General features: G+C 27.3%; 2 protein-coding genes across 2 annotated transcripts; one reads left to right on the forward strand and one right to left on the reverse strand.

Annotated features, from left to right (window-relative positions):
- The first annotated feature begins 3,543 nt into the window (after nucleotides 1–3,543).
- Nucleotides 3,544–10,803, forward strand: LOC134834535 (protein glass). The gene is made up of 10 exons (XM_063849252.1): nucleotides 3,544–3,655; nucleotides 5,162–5,316; nucleotides 5,585–5,697; nucleotides 7,349–7,474; nucleotides 7,530–8,399; nucleotides 8,461–8,528; nucleotides 9,782–9,854; nucleotides 9,913–10,005; nucleotides 10,077–10,115; nucleotides 10,180–10,803. Exons 2-10 carry the CDS (start codon nucleotides 5,206–5,208, stop codon nucleotides 10,247–10,249), a joined length of 1,563 nt encoding a protein of 520 aa, XP_063705322.1. The 5' UTR covers nucleotides 3,544–3,655; nucleotides 5,162–5,205; the 3' UTR covers nucleotides 10,250–10,803.
- A 4,629-nt stretch (nucleotides 10,804–15,432) lies between these two features.
- LOC134834016 (aldehyde dehydrogenase, dimeric NADP-preferring) lies at nucleotides 15,433–18,706 on the reverse strand. The gene is made up of 3 exons (XM_063848531.1): nucleotides 18,630–18,706; nucleotides 17,296–18,108; nucleotides 15,433–16,388 (listed from the first exon to the last, which is right to left on the reverse strand). The coding sequence occupies exons 2-3, from the start codon at nucleotides 18,080–18,082 to the stop codon at nucleotides 15,694–15,696; spliced, it is 1,482 nt and encodes a 493-aa protein (XP_063704601.1). The 5' UTR covers nucleotides 18,083–18,108; nucleotides 18,630–18,706; the 3' UTR covers nucleotides 15,433–15,693.
- Between the last annotated feature and the right edge of the window lie 708 nt (nucleotides 18,707–19,414).

A 19,414-nucleotide genomic window follows, 5' to 3' on the forward strand; every position in this document is an offset into this window, starting at 1 on the left:
TTTTTAATTGAATATTTTTGAGCCAACAATATAACAATATATTGAATTATAATAAGGCGAATAAATTAAATATTTCCATTTTTTGTCCCATGAGGATTTTCATGAGGAAATAAAAAATAAATATTTTTGAATTTTTTATTTTAACTTTTTAACATTTTTAGACGTTAAACGTTGATTTTTAAAATTTATTTAATTTTATTATAAATTATTTCCAAATTTGAACTCAAAAATGAAGAAAAATCAAACAAAATCTCACAAAATTAAAATTTTCGAAAAAAATTATTTAGGTCACGTGACTTAAAAAATTTTTTTTTTTACATTTCAAATGGAACGTCTGATTAAAGCCAACTTCTTTTGTTTTTAAAAAATTCCAAAAATATTTAAATTTTTTATTTAATTTTTGTTTTTCTCCCTGATATTTTTCGACAAAAAATGGATATATTAAATTTATTTGCCAAATTATAAAAAATATTTTTCTTGTTTAAAAAATATAAAAAAAAGGTTCAATAATTTAATAAAAATCTAAACAGTTTTAAAAATTTACTCAATTTTTTAAAAAAATTGTTAATTAATTGTCTCAATTTAAAAAAAAATTAATGAAATAAATAAAATCAATTTCAAAATATTAAAAATAGTTTTAAACAATTTTAAAGCAATTATAAAAATTTTCAAAATAATTTTTTATTAATTTTTAATATTTTCTAAAATTTTCTAAATAATATTAAAACATTTTCAAAAAAAATTTTTTTTTAAATTTTTTAATAATTTTCCAAGTAATTTTAAAAATTTTCAAATGAATTAAAATTTAAACAATTTAATTTTTTTAATTTTCTAAATAATTTTTAAAAATTTTAAATATTTTCAAAACAATTTTAAAAATTAAAAAAAAAATTAATCGTGAATATTAAAATTTTTTAAATCTTGATAAAATTCGACAAAAATTATTTTATTTACCTTTCTCATGAGTATGAATTTCACTTCACCAAAATAATCCCAAAAGAACATCTTTCATCAAATACTTCAGATTTTTCCCTTTCATCCCTAATTACTATCTGATTAGTGCTCATCGTCGTGCGCCAGTATCTATTTACATTCCCATGGACCAACAATCGCCGCAATATCGCACGCCAAATCATCAAAAAAAAAGTCTCAATTACATTCGTAATATCTCGGTTTTCAATCAAAAATCCGTAGAATGACTGGTTAACCAGCAAATATATTAATTTCGTTAAAATATTTAATCAAAGGAAACTATGTTAGACACTTTAACGCAAATTACAGAGATAGAAGCACGTGTCAGCACCGGGATGAAAAGTGAATTGCGTGAATAGAAAACGCCCCTTTGTTTACTTAACAGTTTTTTTGTTGTTGCAAATTACCTAATAGTGCAGTTAATGTTAGTATTTATGCGGAAATGTAACAAAAAAATATGTTCGGTGGGTTTTTAATCTCTTTTTTGATGTTTATCATCATTGTCTAGGCCAATAATTGAAAATTTAATCATCCGCATGATTTTTATCTCGACTCATCCCCTTTTAATCACAAAAACAAACAAATTTCTCACCGAATGAACAAAAAGTTAACAGTAGCTTGACAGACACTTTAATTTTTATTTTTTTTATTCTATTATTCCAATAAAAAAATCGACTTGTAAAATATTAAGTTACCTTTTTTTATCGTATTTTCAGATGAACGCCACAGGAGAACATCGAAAATGCATGCAAAATCATAAAAAGAGTAAATATTTGTAAATCAATCGGAATCGCAGGTGCCTAATGCGGAATGACAGGATGCTTCGTCAAGTGTGCGGCCTTAATTTGTTGGGCAAATATTTGAGGATTTTTCGCTGTTTTGAGCTGCAAATCAATAATTGTCGTCGGAACGATGACGAAAAAAAAGCACTTGACGACAGGCGATTGGTAAATTTTACGTCGTATGGAGCACCAACACTATTTTATTATAATATGAAGTAAAAAAAAAAATAAAAATAACATTGGAAGAGGGTAAATTGATACGTTTTAGGATAGTCAGTATTGAACGGGTTTCTTCAACTTTTGATATTTTCTGAAAAAAAATAATTATTTAAAATTTTTAGGAATTTTTAAAAAATTGTAAAAAAACTGGATGTTATACATACCTAACAAAATAAAAAAAAAATAAATTAAATAAAATTAAAAATTAAATAAATAATAAATTTAATTTTTTTTTATTTGTTTAAAAATTTGTATTAATAAAATTTATTAAAGTAAAAATAAAGGATTTTTTAAAAATTATTTTATTTTTGTTAAAACAATTTAATTCAATTTTCTTAATTAATTTAAATAAAATTAGAACTTTAATAAATTAAATAATTGTTGTTTTTAAATTTCTTTTCATATTTTTACCATATTTTTAATTTTAATTTTTTTATATTCAGAATTTTTTAATGTTTTTTATTTTTTTTAAATTATTGAGAATTTTTTTTAAATTTTAATTTAATTTATTTTAATTATTTATTTTTTTTTTAACCCTATTTTAAATTTATTTATTTTTAATAAGTCTTTTAATTTTTTTTTATTTTTAAATAAAATTTTTTTTTATAGATAATTTAGAATTATTTTTAAATAGACTTTTATTTTTAAATATTTTTATTTTATTTTTAATTTTAAAATAATTTTTAATAATTTCTTTTGTTCTAATATTTTTTTAATTTTTATATTTTTTTTAATATTTTTTATTTTTTAATAAAATATTATTTTAAAATTAAATTTAAAATTTATTTTTTAAATTTTTTTATTTTTAATTTTTTAAAATTAATTTTTTATTTAAATGTTCAGTATTTTGATTTTTTTAATTTATCCAGAATTTTCTTAAAATTAATTAAAGTTGAATATCCCTTGATTGCTAGACTCCTCCATTGAAAATACATTCATGTGGTTACATGCAGTATAAGAAGTTTTTTCCATTTCATTATGCTAAATATTGTGGTAAGCTTATTATAATGAAAAAAAAAATGTCTACATACTTACCAACTTACACACATACACACACTGCGTTCAGAGTTCACACATGAGTTTGTAACAAACAAAAAATTTTTAACTGGACGACAACTAATAATCACTCAGTTATCGAATTGGAGTCGAAGTGACAAGATCTAGAATAATAATATTTTAGAAAATATTTATTTTAAATTAATTTAATTAGAAAAAAATAAATAATATTTTTTCAACGCCCGCACATTCTTCAAAAAAAAACCCTTTCATCCCGAAAAAAAGTGTTAAAATTATTTTTTTTTGCCAAAAACAAAACTAATGAGCTAAACTAGTGATCACACAAAAATTACTCAAATTACAAAGCACACAACAAAAATTAATTAAAGTTGAAAAGTCACCCCAAATTTCAAAAATTTAACAAAATAAAACCACAAAAGTGACAAATGAATAAATATTTAATAATATAAATATAATATAATTTGCCGCCCGGTTTATTGTTACAACAACAACAACAACAAATCTTTAAATTACATTTTTAATGAAAAAAATTAAATTATGTTAATATTCACCACAAGTAGTAACGATAAATTGAAGCTCAAACAACAACAAAACGAAGATTTCTGTTCCTAACACAATGGATGAACATTTCAGCAGATAGCATTCTCCACTTGTCTTCACACTGGGTAAGTTAAAAATTATTTAAAGAGCTTTAAAAAAATATTTTTCAATTAAATTTTTTATTTTTGATTATTTTTATTTTTTTAAAAATAGAAATATTAGCAAAAAATTAGATTTTTAATATATTTAAGAAATTAATTTAATGGGAATTTTTCTTAAAAAAATATTTTCTTAAGTAAATTATAAAAAAAAAAATATTATTACTGATTTTGTTCAAAATTATTGACCATTTCTTGCTATTCTTGTTGAATTTTACATATTTGTGTAACAGGTCTAATAATTTTTTTTTCAATTTTTCATTTATCTCACCTGAATAAAAAAATAATAATATTTTTTTTATTTCCAAATTTTTTTTACAAACGTGAAAATCGATTTATGCAATTAAATTTGAAATTTTCACTTAACATTGAGTAAAAAAACTAAATTTATTACCCTTGCAAATTTAAATTTTCAGAATTTTTTTTTGACTTTAAAAAATATTTAAAATTTTTTTTTATTTATTAATTTTATTTTTTTTATCAATTGTCACAAATAGAATAAAAATCATTCAAAAAATAAATATAAATATATTTTTTTTAAATTTCTACCAAATAAAAAAATTAAATTAATTAATGAATAAATAAACAAACAAAAGTATAATTTTATAATTAAAAAAATAATTTTATCTAGGTATTATTTTTTATAAATTTTTAAATAAAAAAAACATTAACTTTTAACTTAAAAATTAACTAAAAGAACTTTTAATTTATTTATTTATTTTTTTTTTTTTATTAAATATTTATTAATTTAAAAAAAATATAAGAATTAAAAAATTATCTTTTAGTTTTTCAAATTTAGTTTTTTTTGCGTTATAAAATTTATTTAATTTTTTTATTTGCTATAAATTAAAAAAACATTTTTTTTAATGATTTTTATCCTATTTGCGACAATTGATAAAAAATTTAATTTTATAAATTAAAAAAAAAAATTTAAAGGTGAAATTGAAATTAACATTGATTAATTTGAACTTTTAATTTTATTTAAAGTTGAAAATAAATAAAAAAACATTAAAAGCAATCGAATGTAAGGCATTGAAGCAGTTGCACACTTTTATAGAATTCTTACAAAATCTAGAAAAAAAAACTTTTTTAATTATTTTCAAATTCTACAAAATAAAGAAATATTTCCGTGCCAAACACAAACCGCGCAAACTCTGCATTCTAAGCACTTTGATTGGTTGTTCTTCCGTTCGCTTCACTGCACGTGATTCGACAATTGTATAAAATGGCTGCAACACTGCCGCATAGATAGAACAAAAAAAGGGGAAATATTTCGAAACAATGCAAGAAGTCCTCGAATGCACCGAAAAAGGATACATTGAACGGGAGATGAATCAATTTTATTTATTATTTCACTTGCACGGAAGACGACGTTTGGCTTCCTCTTCAAATTTTCCACACAAAACAAATTTTTTTATAAGATTTCCTTTTGTTCATGAAAAATTAATTTTACCTTTTCATGTCCTGACGCAGATCCCATTGAGAAGGCAACAGAAGACATAGAAGGTGGAGTCAATATGTACATTACGTGCGGGGATCATGAAACAGGAGCAGCTTCTGTGGAGCCTGTGGAGACTGGATATGTACCAAACAATCCGCTGTTTTCGCTGTCGCTCGATAGTCCACAGGTGAGTTTTGGCGTGTTCGGAAGAAAATTTAAAAAAAAATCAAGTGAAACAAGGATATTTAATATTTTATCTGAAAAAAAGGATCAAATTATTAGAAAAAGTTAATCAAGCAATTAATAAAAGGACTTTTAAAGAAAAAAAATTAAATAATTGTGAAAAGAATCGAATTTCAGTGAAATAAATATTAAATATCGATCAAGTGACTTATTGAATAATTTTTAAAGAAGAAAAAAAAATAATTGAAACAAACAAAAAAAAATCTTCTCAGGAGTGTCCTTCGTCAATTTGTGACGGCAGTTGCAACTTTAGCGATCACCCATCTTTACCATTGCCTGGCATTCACGATTGCGGAAGCTGTCTTGACCACAACGGTGTACTCAGGTAAGTCCATCTACTACATTTTTATGAATGCAAATATCTCAAAAGACTTGAAGAGGTTCGGGTTGAATAACCAACAACACAACATTTTGTAATTTAATCCGTTCTTTTTGCATTTTGTCTGCATGCGAAAGCGAAGCAGAATGAAAAGTTATCCAAGAACCAGTCAGGTGTCGATTGAATAAAAAATAATGAGAGATCTTTTGACAACCTTTACCTAACGCATCGTTTCTCATCACTTGCGAACGTTTGCGATGTAATTGAAGAATTTGTTAGTTTATCAACGGATTAACTTGTTTTTAGCGGCAAAATGTGCGTTAAAGGCAAAGAAAGATTAAAGTTGACTTAAATTACTTATGAGACTTTTAAATTAAAAAATAGAAGAATTTAAATTTTTTTTACAGCTTTTCAATTTTTTTCATAAATTTAACCAATTTTTATTAAAAAAAAATATTTTTTTTAAGAAAATTAACTTTTTTTTCTTTTAGACGAAGTTTTTTAAGTTGACTTAAAGTTTTTTTTAATTTTTAATTCAATTTTAATTAAATTTAATTTAAAAAAATTATTTTTAATCAGAACCTTTGAATAATTAAAAAGATAAAATTTTTCAGGTTCAACATATTTGAAGTCTATAGAAAACTTAATAATTCTTTTAAAATTGAAATTTCTTTATAAAAAGTATTTTTTTTTTGCCAAAAATTAAAATTTAAAATTAAAAAAAATATGTTTTTATAAGATTAAGTTATTTATGTTGACTTAAATCTTGACTTAAGAAAAATTAAATAAGCTTTAAAAAATTTTTAATTTTGACTCGAAATTTTAGTTGATTTTGATTTATTCTCAAGCAAGTTATGTTTCAATAAGTTCCTTTTCACTAAAATTATTATCAATCCTAAATTTTTCAATTAAAAGGAAATTTTTTATTTCCTTTCAAAAAATATTTTTTGACCTTAAGTCATTCACATTTAGGCCGCTCCAAACGAAAATCAAAAATAAAGTCCGTAATTTAAGGTAATTAAAAATTTTAATTTTTTCAATTATTAAAAAACAACAAAAATGTTGCTTTTGAACCAAAAATTTTATTTGATTTTTTTGTATTGTAAGCAAGTATTTCAAAGTTCCTTTTGACTTGAATTATTCTCGACCCTATATTTTTCAATTAAAAGGAAATTTTTTATTTCCCTTCAAAAATTGTTTTTAGACCTTAAGTCATTCACATTTATTTAAAAAAAAAAAATATTTTGTCGAAATTTCCTAATTATTTTTCGATTTTTTGATAATTATTTAGAAAATTAAATTTTTAAATCAACTTAACTGAGTTTTTAATAAAAAAAAGTCAATTAAGGGACCAAAAGTGTATTTTTTGAAAGAACGTAAGGATCTTAAGTCATTTCTTTTAAGAAATTTAAAAACTTAAAAATCGTGATATTTATGAACAATCAGAAATTTTTACTAAAATTTGAGAAAAAGTCTCATAATGAGATCGAAAAACTCGAAAAGTTGAACAAATTTCTGAAAAATATCTGATAATTCATAAAAAAAATTACTTGACTTAAGATCTTACGTTCAAACGACTTAAGATTTTTTTCTCTTGAATTATTTTTCTAAGTAAAAGTTAATTTTCGTCTAAATTTTTAATTTTTTTCCTCCACAGCTCTCAATCCACTTTGGGGTCAAGCTATTGGAATGAAGATATGTCTACATTTTCGAATTTGCCGCCTTTAGACATTGAGCCGTTACCTAGTTTGTTTCCTTTTTCGCCCTGCGGAACGTCATTCAAGTGAGTTTTAGTCTAATCTGCAATGAAAAAAGTTTTTAAAAAGTCAAAATTTCAGATCTGAACGCCCAAGTCACGACGTCGCTGACGTTTTATTGTCTCTCAAGCACTCGGGCGTAATAAAACCTCCACAAGAACCGTCAAATCAATACACAAACAATCAAAATAACGCGTCCTACCAAACGCCACAAGCATCTCTCTCGTACACAGTTCATCCCCAAATGCTCGTTTCGCCCTCGCACACCCATCAGTCGTCGCAGGGACAAAATGTCCCGTTTTCCACGGCGAATTATTACGAGCCCGGTGCTTGTAGCATGCAACATCCTCCCCTCTACCCGAGCATGAGTGTCAACGTTAGCATGAACATGACGATGCACGGCTATCCAAACGGGCCCGAAGTTCCTATGCAGTGCTCGCAAATGCAATGGCCTCCCCAGAACACGAGTTCGAGCGTAAATGTGCTTTATCCGCCGCTACTTAGTCCGGGTGCTTATCCAAATGGTGCAACTTATTCGTTTACGGCAGATTTTCGACCGCAACCAACAACAAACACATCTTCTTCGTCTAGTTTGACGTCGTTGACTTCCTCCACGAACGCCAATCAAAATTTGTCCATTGACACGTCGTCGCCGCATAAAATCCCGTCGGCATCGAATATTCCGCCTCTCTCGCCGAAACAATATTACCAAGCGTATCCGATGCCGTCTCAAAGCCCGATTTGCGGAATTGCGCAACAAACGAGTGTTCGCGTCAAAAGTCCCAAGGAGCTCAAGTACGAGGACGAGGAAGACAGTCAAGATGGCGTTTATATGCCCCAAAATGCGGGCGACTTGAAACCAAATATGTGTGGATTGTGCAAGAAAACGTACGCCAGGCCGAGCACACTTAAGACGCACCTCAGAACGCATTCAGGTGAACGGCCATACAGGTGAGAAATGCTTAAAATTTAATTTTTCGTGAAAGTTTTTGATAAAATTTGGATTTTACAGATGTCCTGACTGTTCAAAATCTTTTTCACAAGCAGCTAATTTAACGGCGCATGTTCGCACACACACAGGTGAGAAATTTTTGATATTTTTTTTAACTAAGTCAAAAAATTTTGAAAAATAATTTTTTTGAAAAAATTTTTAAAGAAGAAAATTATGTTAAAATACTATTTTCAATATGTAGATTCTTTAAAATTGAAATTTTTTTAAAAATTTTAGACTTATTATTTGAAAAAATATGAAAAATGACCAAAAACGGTCAATTTTGATGAAATTTTCAACTTTTTTTTATTTTGTCCCATTATTGTATTTTCATCTTTTGAAATGAGGCATGGGACAAAAAGTTCAAAAAAACTTGGAGGGGCCTAATTTCGAGTTTTAAAAACCAGATTTTTTATATGAAAATTGCTTAAATGTTCAGTTTGAGATTGACAAAGTTGATTTTTGACCTGAAACTGAATTTTCGAAAAGTTGCAACTTTATTTCGAGATCGAAAAATTTATTTCGAGAACATAAAAGTGAATTCTTAGAGTAAAATCATCATTTCAAGATCGAAAATTTAATTTCATGATTTTAAAATTTCATTTCAAGATCTAAAATTTTATTTTCAATAAAAAGTTGATTTTTGAAAATTAAATTTAAAAAAATTTCGATATCGAAAAAAATAATTTTTGAACTAAAAGTTTTTTTTCGAGATCGAAAAATTTACTTCGAAAACAGAAAAGTGAATTTTAAGAGTAGAATCACCATTTCGAGATCAAAAATTTCTTTTAGAGACCTTAAAAATTAATTTATGATCAAAAAATTTGGTTTCGAGAACAAAAATTTTTTTTTCGAGTTCGAAAAAAATCGTTTTGAAGGTTTAGATTTATTTTGAGAACGAAAAGTTTATTTTAAGAACTTGAAATAAATTTTCGAAAAGTTCCAACTACATTTCGAGATCAAAAAGTTCACTTTTAAGAGCTAAAATTTTTTTTCGAGATCTAGAAATTTCATTTCGAGTTCTAAAAATTTTATTTACGAATTATAAAAAGCTTATTTTCGAGAAAAAGTTTGATTCCAGAATAAAAAAAATTTACTCAAGACATAGAAGGAAAATTTTCGAGAAGTAAAAATTAGTTTCGAAATCGAAAAATTTCATTTCTAGATAGAAAAGTTGATTTCGAAATTTGAAAGTTCATTTCAAAGCATTTCAAAGCGTCGAAAATAAACCTTTTTTAATTTTTAAATGAAATAAAAAATTCAAATTTTCCAAAATATTAAATAAAAAAAAATATTTTCAACTCTTTTAAATGAATTTCAACTAATTTTTTTATCTTTTCAGGCCAAAAACCATTTAGTTGTCCAGTTTGTAACAGAAAATTTTCACAAAGCTCGAGTGTGACAACGCACATGAGGTAATTTTTTACTTTAAAAAATAATTTTTCCCCATTTTTCACAGAAAATCCTTTTCAGAACCCATTCCGGCGAACGTCCATACCGATGTAAATTTTGTCGCAAGGCTTTCTCCGACTCATCGACACTGACAAAACATTTAAGAATTCACAGGTACATCACCAACTTTTTATTGACGTAATTAAAATTCACCGGAATTTTTCTTTTTTCCTCCTTTTTTTCAGTGGAGAGAAGCCCTATCAATGCAAATTATGTCTACTTAGGTAATAATTTTTTTTTCATTTAATTTTTTTTTTCTGTGTACGAAAGTTTTTCCTCCCTTTTTAGATTTTCCCAGTCTGGCAATTTGAATCGACACATGCGTGTTCACGGCACGAATGGTACATTGTTGGCTTGACAACGACAATTCCAGTCGGCAACCACTTACAATTACTCGACAACGAGTGGCGGTGGCAGCATCTCGAACAGCAACGGTGCAAATAATCATCATCATCATCACATCAAGACTTTTCATCATCATTCGGCGGCGGCAGCGACATTTGCGCCAATGGGAGTCTCTCAATACACGTCGGGCATGAATAACGGACATTGGATGACGGATGACTTCCAAAAATTCAAATTTGACGAATATGCGTTTAGTCGCATGAGTGCCGTAGCGGGACATTCACGATAATTTTTTTTTTAGCAATTCTTAATTAAATTTGACAAAATTTGTACAAAAATGTCAAACGTCTCAAAAATTGTAAATATTTCTTTCAAATTGCGTATCATTCATAAAAAAAACAAGCGCTGGAAGGTGCAATAATTTTTAGCTTGAGCAAGTTCGTGTTCTATTAAATTTCTTCATACAAAAAAAAAATCAATCAACGCACTTGTCCATTCCTTTCCTCTCACAAAGTAGCTCTTAGATGTCATTTTTAAGTGTAAATTTAAATAAAAATGAAAAAAAGGTAAAATGTGAATACAGATGCCAAGGAATAAATTTAGAATTTAATTAGGATTTAAAAATTTTAGTTCTAAGTTGTTTTGAATAAAAAAATGGCTTTCGTTAAGAATTAAGCTGAATCTCATTCCCAAAATATTTTTTAGACTTTAAGACAACACATTGTACAAGACGTGAACATTAATCACAAATAAAGTAATATATCTAGTCAACGTAAAAAATATTTTTTTTTTATTTAGGCCGCTCCAATTTTTTTTGAACTTTTTGTCCCATGTCCCATTTCAAAAGTATAAAATCCAAAAGGGCAAAATAAAAAAAAAATTGAAAATTTCATTGTTGTTTTTTTTCAAATTTTTTCAAGGAATTCCCCAAAATTTAAAAAAAAAATCAATTTTATAGAATTTTTGTATTGACAACCGCATTTTCTTCTTTAAAATTTTTCAAAAAAATTGTTTTTAAAAATTTTTTGACAGTTATTTTTATGAACTTTATTTTTTGTTTAAAATTTTTAATTGAAATACCCTGTGATGAATTTTAAAATATCAAATGTACCTCAAAATAATGATTAATGACAAAAAACTGTTAAAATTTTGTCATTTTGTTTAAATTTTTTTAATCCCCCCACATTTTGAAAAAAAAGGTTTGGGGACAAAAAGTTCAAAAAAAATTTGGAGCGGCCTTATTTTTTTTTAGCAAATAACTTTTTGACTAGTTTTAAGCCTAAAATTGATTAAATATTCATTCTAAAGTTGATTTCTGTTCATATTGGGTCTATTTTTGACGAAACAAAAAAATCAGCGTTTGGAAGTAAAAACGCTGATTTTTTTACATGTCATTTTTTGACCAGTTTTAAGCCTAAAATTGAATAAATATTCATTCTAAAGTTGATTTTTGTTCATATTGGGTCTATATTTGACGAAACAAAAAAATCAGCGTTTGGAAGTAAAAACGCTGATTTTTTTACATGTCATTTTTTGACCAGTTTTAAGCCTAAAATTGAATAAATATTCATTCTAAAGTTGATTTTTGTTCATATTGGGTCGATATTTGACGAAACAAAAAAATCAGCGGTTTGGGTCAAACGCTGATTTTTTTACAAGTCATTTTTTGACCAGTTTTAAGCCTAAAATTGAATAAATATTCATTCTAAAGATGATTTTTGTTCATATTGGGTCGATATTTGACGAAACAAAAAAATCAGCGTTTGGAAGTAAAAACGCTGATTTTTTTACATGTCATTTTTTGACCAGTTTTAAGCCTAAAATTGAATAAATATTCATTCTAAAGTTGATTTTTGTTCATATTGGGTCGATATTTGACGAAACAAAAAAATCAGCGTTTGGAAGTAAAAACGCTGATTTTTTTACAAGTCATTTTTTGACCAGTTTTAAGCCTAAAATTGAATAAATATTCATTCTAAAGATGATATTCATTCATTTTGGGTCAATTTTTGACGAAACAAAAAAATCAGAGTTTGGAAGCTCAAACGCTGATAACTCTGATTTTTTTACAAGTCATTTTTTGAACAGTTTTAAGCCTAAAATTGAATAAATATTCATTCTAAAGATGATTTTCATTCATTTTAGGTCAATTTTTGACGAAACAAAAAAATCAGCGTTTGGAAGCTCAAACGCTGATAAATTTAACAAGTCATTTTTTGACCAGTTTTAAGCCTAAAATTGAATAAATATTCATTCTAAAGATGATTTTCATTCATTTTGGGTCAATTTTTGACGAAACAAAAAAATCAGCGTTTGGAAGTAGAAACGCTGATTTTTTTACATGTCATTTTTTGACCAGTTTTAAGCCTAAAATTGAATAAATATTGGGTCGATATTTGACGAAACAAAAAAATCAGCGTTTGGAGGTTCAAACTCTGATTTTTTTTGCAAGTCATTTTTTGACCAGTTTTAAGCCTAAAATTGAATAAATATTCATTCTAAAGTTGATTTTCATTCATTTTGGGTCAATTTTTGACGAAACAAAAAATCAGCGTTTGGAAGTTCAAACGCTGATAAATTTAACAAGTCATTTTTTGACCTGTTTTAAGCCTAAAATTGAATAAATATTCATCCTAAAGATGATTTTCATTCATTTTGGGTCAATTTTTGACGAAACAAAAAATCAGCGTTTGGGCTCAAACGCTGTAAAAACGCTGATTTTTTAACAAGTCATTTTTTGACCAGTTTTAAGCCTAAAATTGAATAAATATTCATTCTAAAGTTGATTTTCATTCATTTTAGGTCAATTTTTGACGAAACAAAAAAAATCAGCGATTTGAAGTAAAAACGCTGATTTTTTACAAGTCATTTTTTGATCACTTTTAAGCCTAAAATTGAATAAATATTCATTCTAAAGTTGATTTTTTTCATTCATCAGTTTTAAGCCTAAAATTGAATAAATATTCATTCTAAATATGATTTTTGTTCATATTGGGTCGATATTTGAAGAAACAAAAAAATCAGCGTTTGGTAGTAAAAACGCTGATTTTTTCACAAGTCATTTTTTGACCAGTTTTAAGCCTAAAATTGAATAAATATTCATTCTAAAGTTGATTTCTGTTCATATTGGGTCGATATTTGACGAAACAAAAAAATCAGCGTTTGGAAGTAAAAACGCTGATTTTTTTTGCAAGTCATTTTTTGACCAGTTTTAAGCCTAAAATTGAATAAATATTCATTCTAAAGTTGATTTTCATTCATTTTGGGTCAATTTTTGACGAAACAAAAAATCAGCGTTTGGAAGCTCAAACGCTGATAAATTTAACAAGTCATTTTTTGACCATTTTTAAGCCTAAAATTGAATAAATATTCATTCTAAAGATGATTTTCATTCATTTTGGGTCAATTTTTGACGAAACAAAAAAATCAGCGTTTGGAAGTTCAAACGCTGATAAATTTAACAAGTCATTTTTTGACCAGTTTTAAGCCTAAAATTGAATAAATATTCATTCTAAAGTTGATTTTTGTTCATATTGGGTCGATATTTGACGAAACAAAAAAATCAGCGTTTGGAAGTAAAAACGCTGATTTTTTTACAAGTCATTTTTTGACCAGTTTTAAGCCTAAAATTGAATAAATATTCATTCTAAAGTTGATTTTCATTCATTTTAGGTCAATTTTTGACGAAACAAAAAATCAGCGTTTGGAAGCTCAAACGCTGATAAATTTAACAAGTAATTTTTTGACCAGTTTTAAGCCTAAAATTGAATAAATATTCATTCTAAAGATGATTTTTGTTCATATTGGGTCGATAATTGACGAAACAAAAAAATCAGCATTTGGAAGCTCAAACGCTGATTTTTTTAACAAGTCATTTTTTGACCAGTTTTAAGCCTAAAATTGAATAAATATTCATTCTAAAGTTGATTTTTGTTCATATTGGGTCGATATTTGACGAAACAAAAAAATCAGCGTTTGGAAGTAAAAACGCTGATTTTTTTACAAGTCATTTTTTGACCAGTTTTAAGCCTAAAATTGATTAAATATTCATTCTAAAGATGATTTTCATTCATTTTGGGTCAATTTTTGACGAAACAAAAAATCAGCGTTTGGAAGTTCAAACGCTGATAAATTTAACAAGTCATTTTTTGACCATTTTCTGTTTTAAGCCTAAAATTGAATAAATATTCATTCTAAAGTTGATTTTTGTTCATATTGGGTCGATATTTGACGAAACAAAAAAAATCAGCGTTTGGAAGTAAAAACGCTGATTTTTTTACAAGTCATTTTTTGACCAGTTTTAAGCCTAAAATTGAATAAATATTCATTCTAAAGTTGATTTTTGTTCATATTGGGTCGATATTTGACGAAACAAAAAAATCAGCGTTTGGAGGTTCAAACTCTGATTTTTTTTGCAAGTCATTTTTTGACCAGTTTTAAGCCTAAAATTGAATAAATATTCATTCTAAAGTTGATTTTTGTTCATATTGGGTCAATATTTGACGAAACAAAAAAATCAGCGTTTGGAAGTTCAAACGCTGATTTTTTTAACAAGTCATTTTTTGACCATTTTTAAGCCTAAAATTGAATAAATATTCATTCTAAAGATGATTTTCATTCATTTTGGGTCAATTTTTGACGAAACAAAAAATCAGCGTTTGGAAGTTCAAACGCTGATAAATTTAACAAGTCATTTTTTGACCATTTTTAAGCCTAAAATTGAATAAATATTCATTCTAAAGTTGATTTTTGTTCATATTGGGTCGATATTTGACGAAACAAAAAAATCAGCGTTTGGAAGTTCAAACTCTGATTTTTTTTACAAGTCATTTTTTGACCAGTTTTAAGCCTAAAATTGAATAAATATTCATTCTAAAGTTGATTTTTGTTCATATTGGGTCGATATTTGACGAAACAAAAAAATCAGAGTTTGGAGGTTCAAACTCTGATAATTTATCAGAGTTTTTAGGGTCAAACTCTGATTTTTTTACAAGTCATTTTTTGACCAGTTTTAAGCCTAAAATTGAATAAATATTCATTCTAAAGATGATTTTCATTCATTTTGGGTCAATTTTTGACGAAACAAAAAAAAATTGTTTTTTTTTAATAAATTTGAATCTTTTCTGAAATTAAAAAAAATATTTTTTTACATGAAAACGAATTACGAGCATGCGAATAAAAACAAGATTTCCATTTCCTTGTACATATATATTTGATATATAACATAAAAGTACGCAAAATATGTAATAATGCAATGTAATAATCCATACATATAAAAAAATGAACTTTCTTTTTTTCGTTAAAATACGTTAAAAATTAATCATGTTCGCTGCTAAATGCGTGTAGCGCTGATGCGAAACAAACTTCCCTCTTCCTTACAAATTAATTGTGATTTTTCTTAAGAACCGATACAAATTTCAACAATGTCCAAAGCAGTCCGTTTCCACCCTTTTGGCGTCACTCGACATATTTCCGGTACAAAATTGTCGCCACAACGCCCATCATGAAGATGAACAAATGCGTGAAATACTTCGTAGGCACTGGACAAGTTCGTTTTCGCATCATGAATGCCGTAAACCACGTTTTGTTCTCGCTATACGGCGGATATCTGCCCGATCCGAGAACTTCGCTGAGGCAATTGAAGCCCTTCACTAAACACGCTTTTTTGTGCACGAAGGTATCGAATGAATATTTTCCGTGGTAACGTCCCATGCCGCTCATGCCGACACCACCAAAGGGCAACGAATCGACGGCGTATTGCATGACGGTGTCATTGATGCACATCGCGCCCGACGACGTTTGCGAGATGAACAAATCTTGGATGGGCGCTTCTGTGGTAAAAACGTACATAACCAGGGCTTTTGGTCGCTGCTTGATGAATTCGATGGCATCGTAGGCGTTGTTGACGTTCACGATGGGCAGAAGAGGTCCGAAAATTTCTTCTTGCATCACGGGATCGGAAGCTTGAACGTTCGTGAGAATTGTTGGTTCGATAAAAAGTTCGTTGGCATCGGTTTTGCCACCGATTGCCACATTGCCGGACTTGAGGAATGATTGAAGGCGATTAAAGTTGTTTTGATTTACGATACGACACAAATCGGGACTGGATTTTCTGTCTTCTCCGTACCATTCGTCGAGAATTTTCTTGGCAGCTGAAAAGAAAAAAAAAATTTTAGGCACGAAAGTTAAATTTTTTTGAATGATCAATGAATGAAAATCGGTTAAAGTAGAATTTTTGAGTAAATTATAATTTTTAATATTTTTTTTAGTTAATTAAAAATTTTTAAAGTTTAAAATTTTATTTAAAATTTAATTTTAATTTAATTAATTTTTTTTAAATATAAAAAAAATTTTAATTCTAATTTAATTTAAAATTAAACTAAAATTAAAATTAAATAAATTAATTCATTTTTTTTTATTTTAATTTAATTTATTTATTAATTATTTAATTGAAAATTTTCTTAAATTTGAAATTGAAAATTTTCTTTAATTTTTAATTTGCATCAATCTTAATAAAAAATTGTTAAAAAAAATATTTATAATTTTTTACGTAAAAAATTATAAAATTATATTATAGAATTGTAGAAAAATGTTGAATTCAAAAAAAAAATATTTAGAAAATATTAAAAAAAATTATTTAATTAATTAATTAAATTAAGTCCAACTGATGAAAAATTCAAATTTTTAAAGAAAAGAGTTTTCACTTTTCACCTTTTTTAATCGGAAAATATGAAAATATTTTTAAAAATGATTAAAATGATTTTTTTTATGAAACTCGAAAATAAAAAAATCTCCAAATAAAAATTATTTAAATAATTTTAGTCAACAAATTTTAAATAATTTACAAAAAAATATATTTTCCTTAATTTTAAGGCGATTTTATCCTCAAAAATTACAAAAGTTAAAACAAAAATTAAAATTTGATTTTTTAAAATTTAATTTAATTTATTTTAAAATTTAATTTAAATTTTTTATGTAAAAATGTCTCAAAAAATTATTTAGGCATTTTAGAGTTAGACTCTAAATTTTGAAAAAAAAAATGAAAAAAAAATATATTACCTTCCAAAAACTTCTCCTCCACTTCCTTTGTACACAAAATATAATCCGGCGCAATACACGTTTGTCCCACATTAATAAACTTTCCCCACAAAATCCTCTTCGTCGATACCTCAATGTCTGCCGTCGAGTCAATATAACACGGGCTCTTTCCTCCCAGCTCCAACGTGACCGGCGTCAGATGCTTATTCGCTGCCTGATGAATAATCTGCCCAACTCGCGTCGATCCCGTATAAAAAATGTAATCAAATTTGTGTTTTAGCAGTTCTGTCGTTTCCGGAATTCCGCCACACACAACCTGATAACATTCGTTATCCAAATACTGCGGCAGATAGTCAGCCATAAATTTGGCGGAATGTGTTGCCATCTCACTCGGTTTAATGATGACGCAATTTCCAGCAGCAATCGCTGCAGCTACCGGCACCATCGTCAATTGCAACGGGTAATTCCATGCCCCGAGGACTAAAACAACGCCATACGGGTCGTTGAAGATGTAAACGTCGTCCAGCATGTTCACTAAGGCTTTGTCGGGCTTTTCGGGCTCTGCCCATTCTTTCAAGTGGAAAAGGAGACCTTTCAACTCGTTTTTCATTATTTCGATTTCGCATAACATCGCTTCTTGCTTGCTTTTTCGTAAATCTTTTTCCAACGCTTGCAACATTTCCGTCTCCTTTTCCTCGTACATCCGTTGCAAAGCCAAAAGTTGTTGCTCGCGAAACTTCAAACTGCGAGTTTTGCCACTCATGAAGGCGGCATTCGCTCTTTGCATGAGATCATCGTAATTCACCATGATTTTAATTCTGTTGAAATTATTATCTGTAACGCAATAAGAGAAAAAATTAATTGAAACTCGCACAAGAACTCGCAACGACTATCCACCGTAGACTAAATAACACTTCCTACTCTTCATAAAAGACTTGTTTGCTATTCAACTATTCAATTCATTCATGAAGCAAAAAAAAAACAAAACTCGTATGTGTTTCGCAAAGACGAGTATCGAGCAATAATAAACCTGTATAAATGTTTACTATACCAATAAACAGCTCGGCTGATCTAATGTCTTTGAAGTGGTCAAAAATGTAATTAGTAAAAAAAATGACATCGCAAGTTCAAGAGATGCTCAAATACTCCAGTACGAGTAAAAAAAAAGCAATTGTTGACTTTGCTCAGATGAAATGCCCTTGACTTCGGTTTTATTTATGCATAAAGTTTCGTGTCACCAAACAAAGAGTTGAACTGGAGTTTTGTTTTCTTTTTGTTTTTCGGTCTTTTCAGATACTTAGCAAGTCCCGAATTAGTTTAAATCCTTAAAAAATTATTAATTTCACGGTAATTACCTTTTAAAAGGCAGCAAGAGATTTGTTTTTGTCCTTTGAACTCGATTTCGGTGCACGGAGGACTGCTGGAATACGGTTCTAATTCAGGTTTTTGATCCGGATGAAAATCGTACAAATGAGACGAATGAAAGTGATAATCGGAATATGACGAGGGAATACAGTAGTTGGGGTGTTGTATTCGGAGGAAGACAGAATGTGCGACATTTACAGATTTTTGGCGGTAAGACAATTTTTTACTAAAAAATCAAAGATTTTCTTTCTTTTTCAGTTGAATTGCAGTCAAATTTGTTCAAATGTTCATTTGTTCAGTTTGTTCAAATTTCTTTAAAAGTTTATAAAATTTTGTATGTAATTTAATTCGAACTCAAGTATAGTCAATTCATGTAAATTTTTCGTTGGAATTGGAATTACTTGGTGGCAACAAGGGGCCCAAAAAAATGGGATTTGCTGTTTTTAGTGATAAGAAATGGCAAATAACGATTAAAAATGATAAAACTAAGCATAGAAGGCTCAGCTTTTTGAAATTTTGGGGAAAAGGAACCCTTGCCTTGTTTTGGACCACTTTTTCGATCTGATGATCGGAAATCATCATGATAAAACGTAAATCAACGTTAAAATTTAAAAGTTTTTTTGTTGGCATATAAATAATTGTTGTTCGATTAAAGTAAACTGTGATAGTTTACTTGTTGAGACAATGTATAGTTTTAGTCATTCTCTAATAAAACTTAGTTTCAATAGGTCATGGGCCCATGTATGAAAAAACGAAATATGTATTATGTAATGAA

This window comes from Culicoides brevitarsis, chromosome 3 (assembly GCF_036172545.1).
Source record: "Culicoides brevitarsis isolate CSIRO-B50_1 chromosome 3, AGI_CSIRO_Cbre_v1, whole genome shotgun sequence".
Classification (NCBI taxonomy): domain Eukaryota; kingdom Metazoa; phylum Arthropoda; class Insecta; order Diptera; family Ceratopogonidae; genus Culicoides; species Culicoides brevitarsis.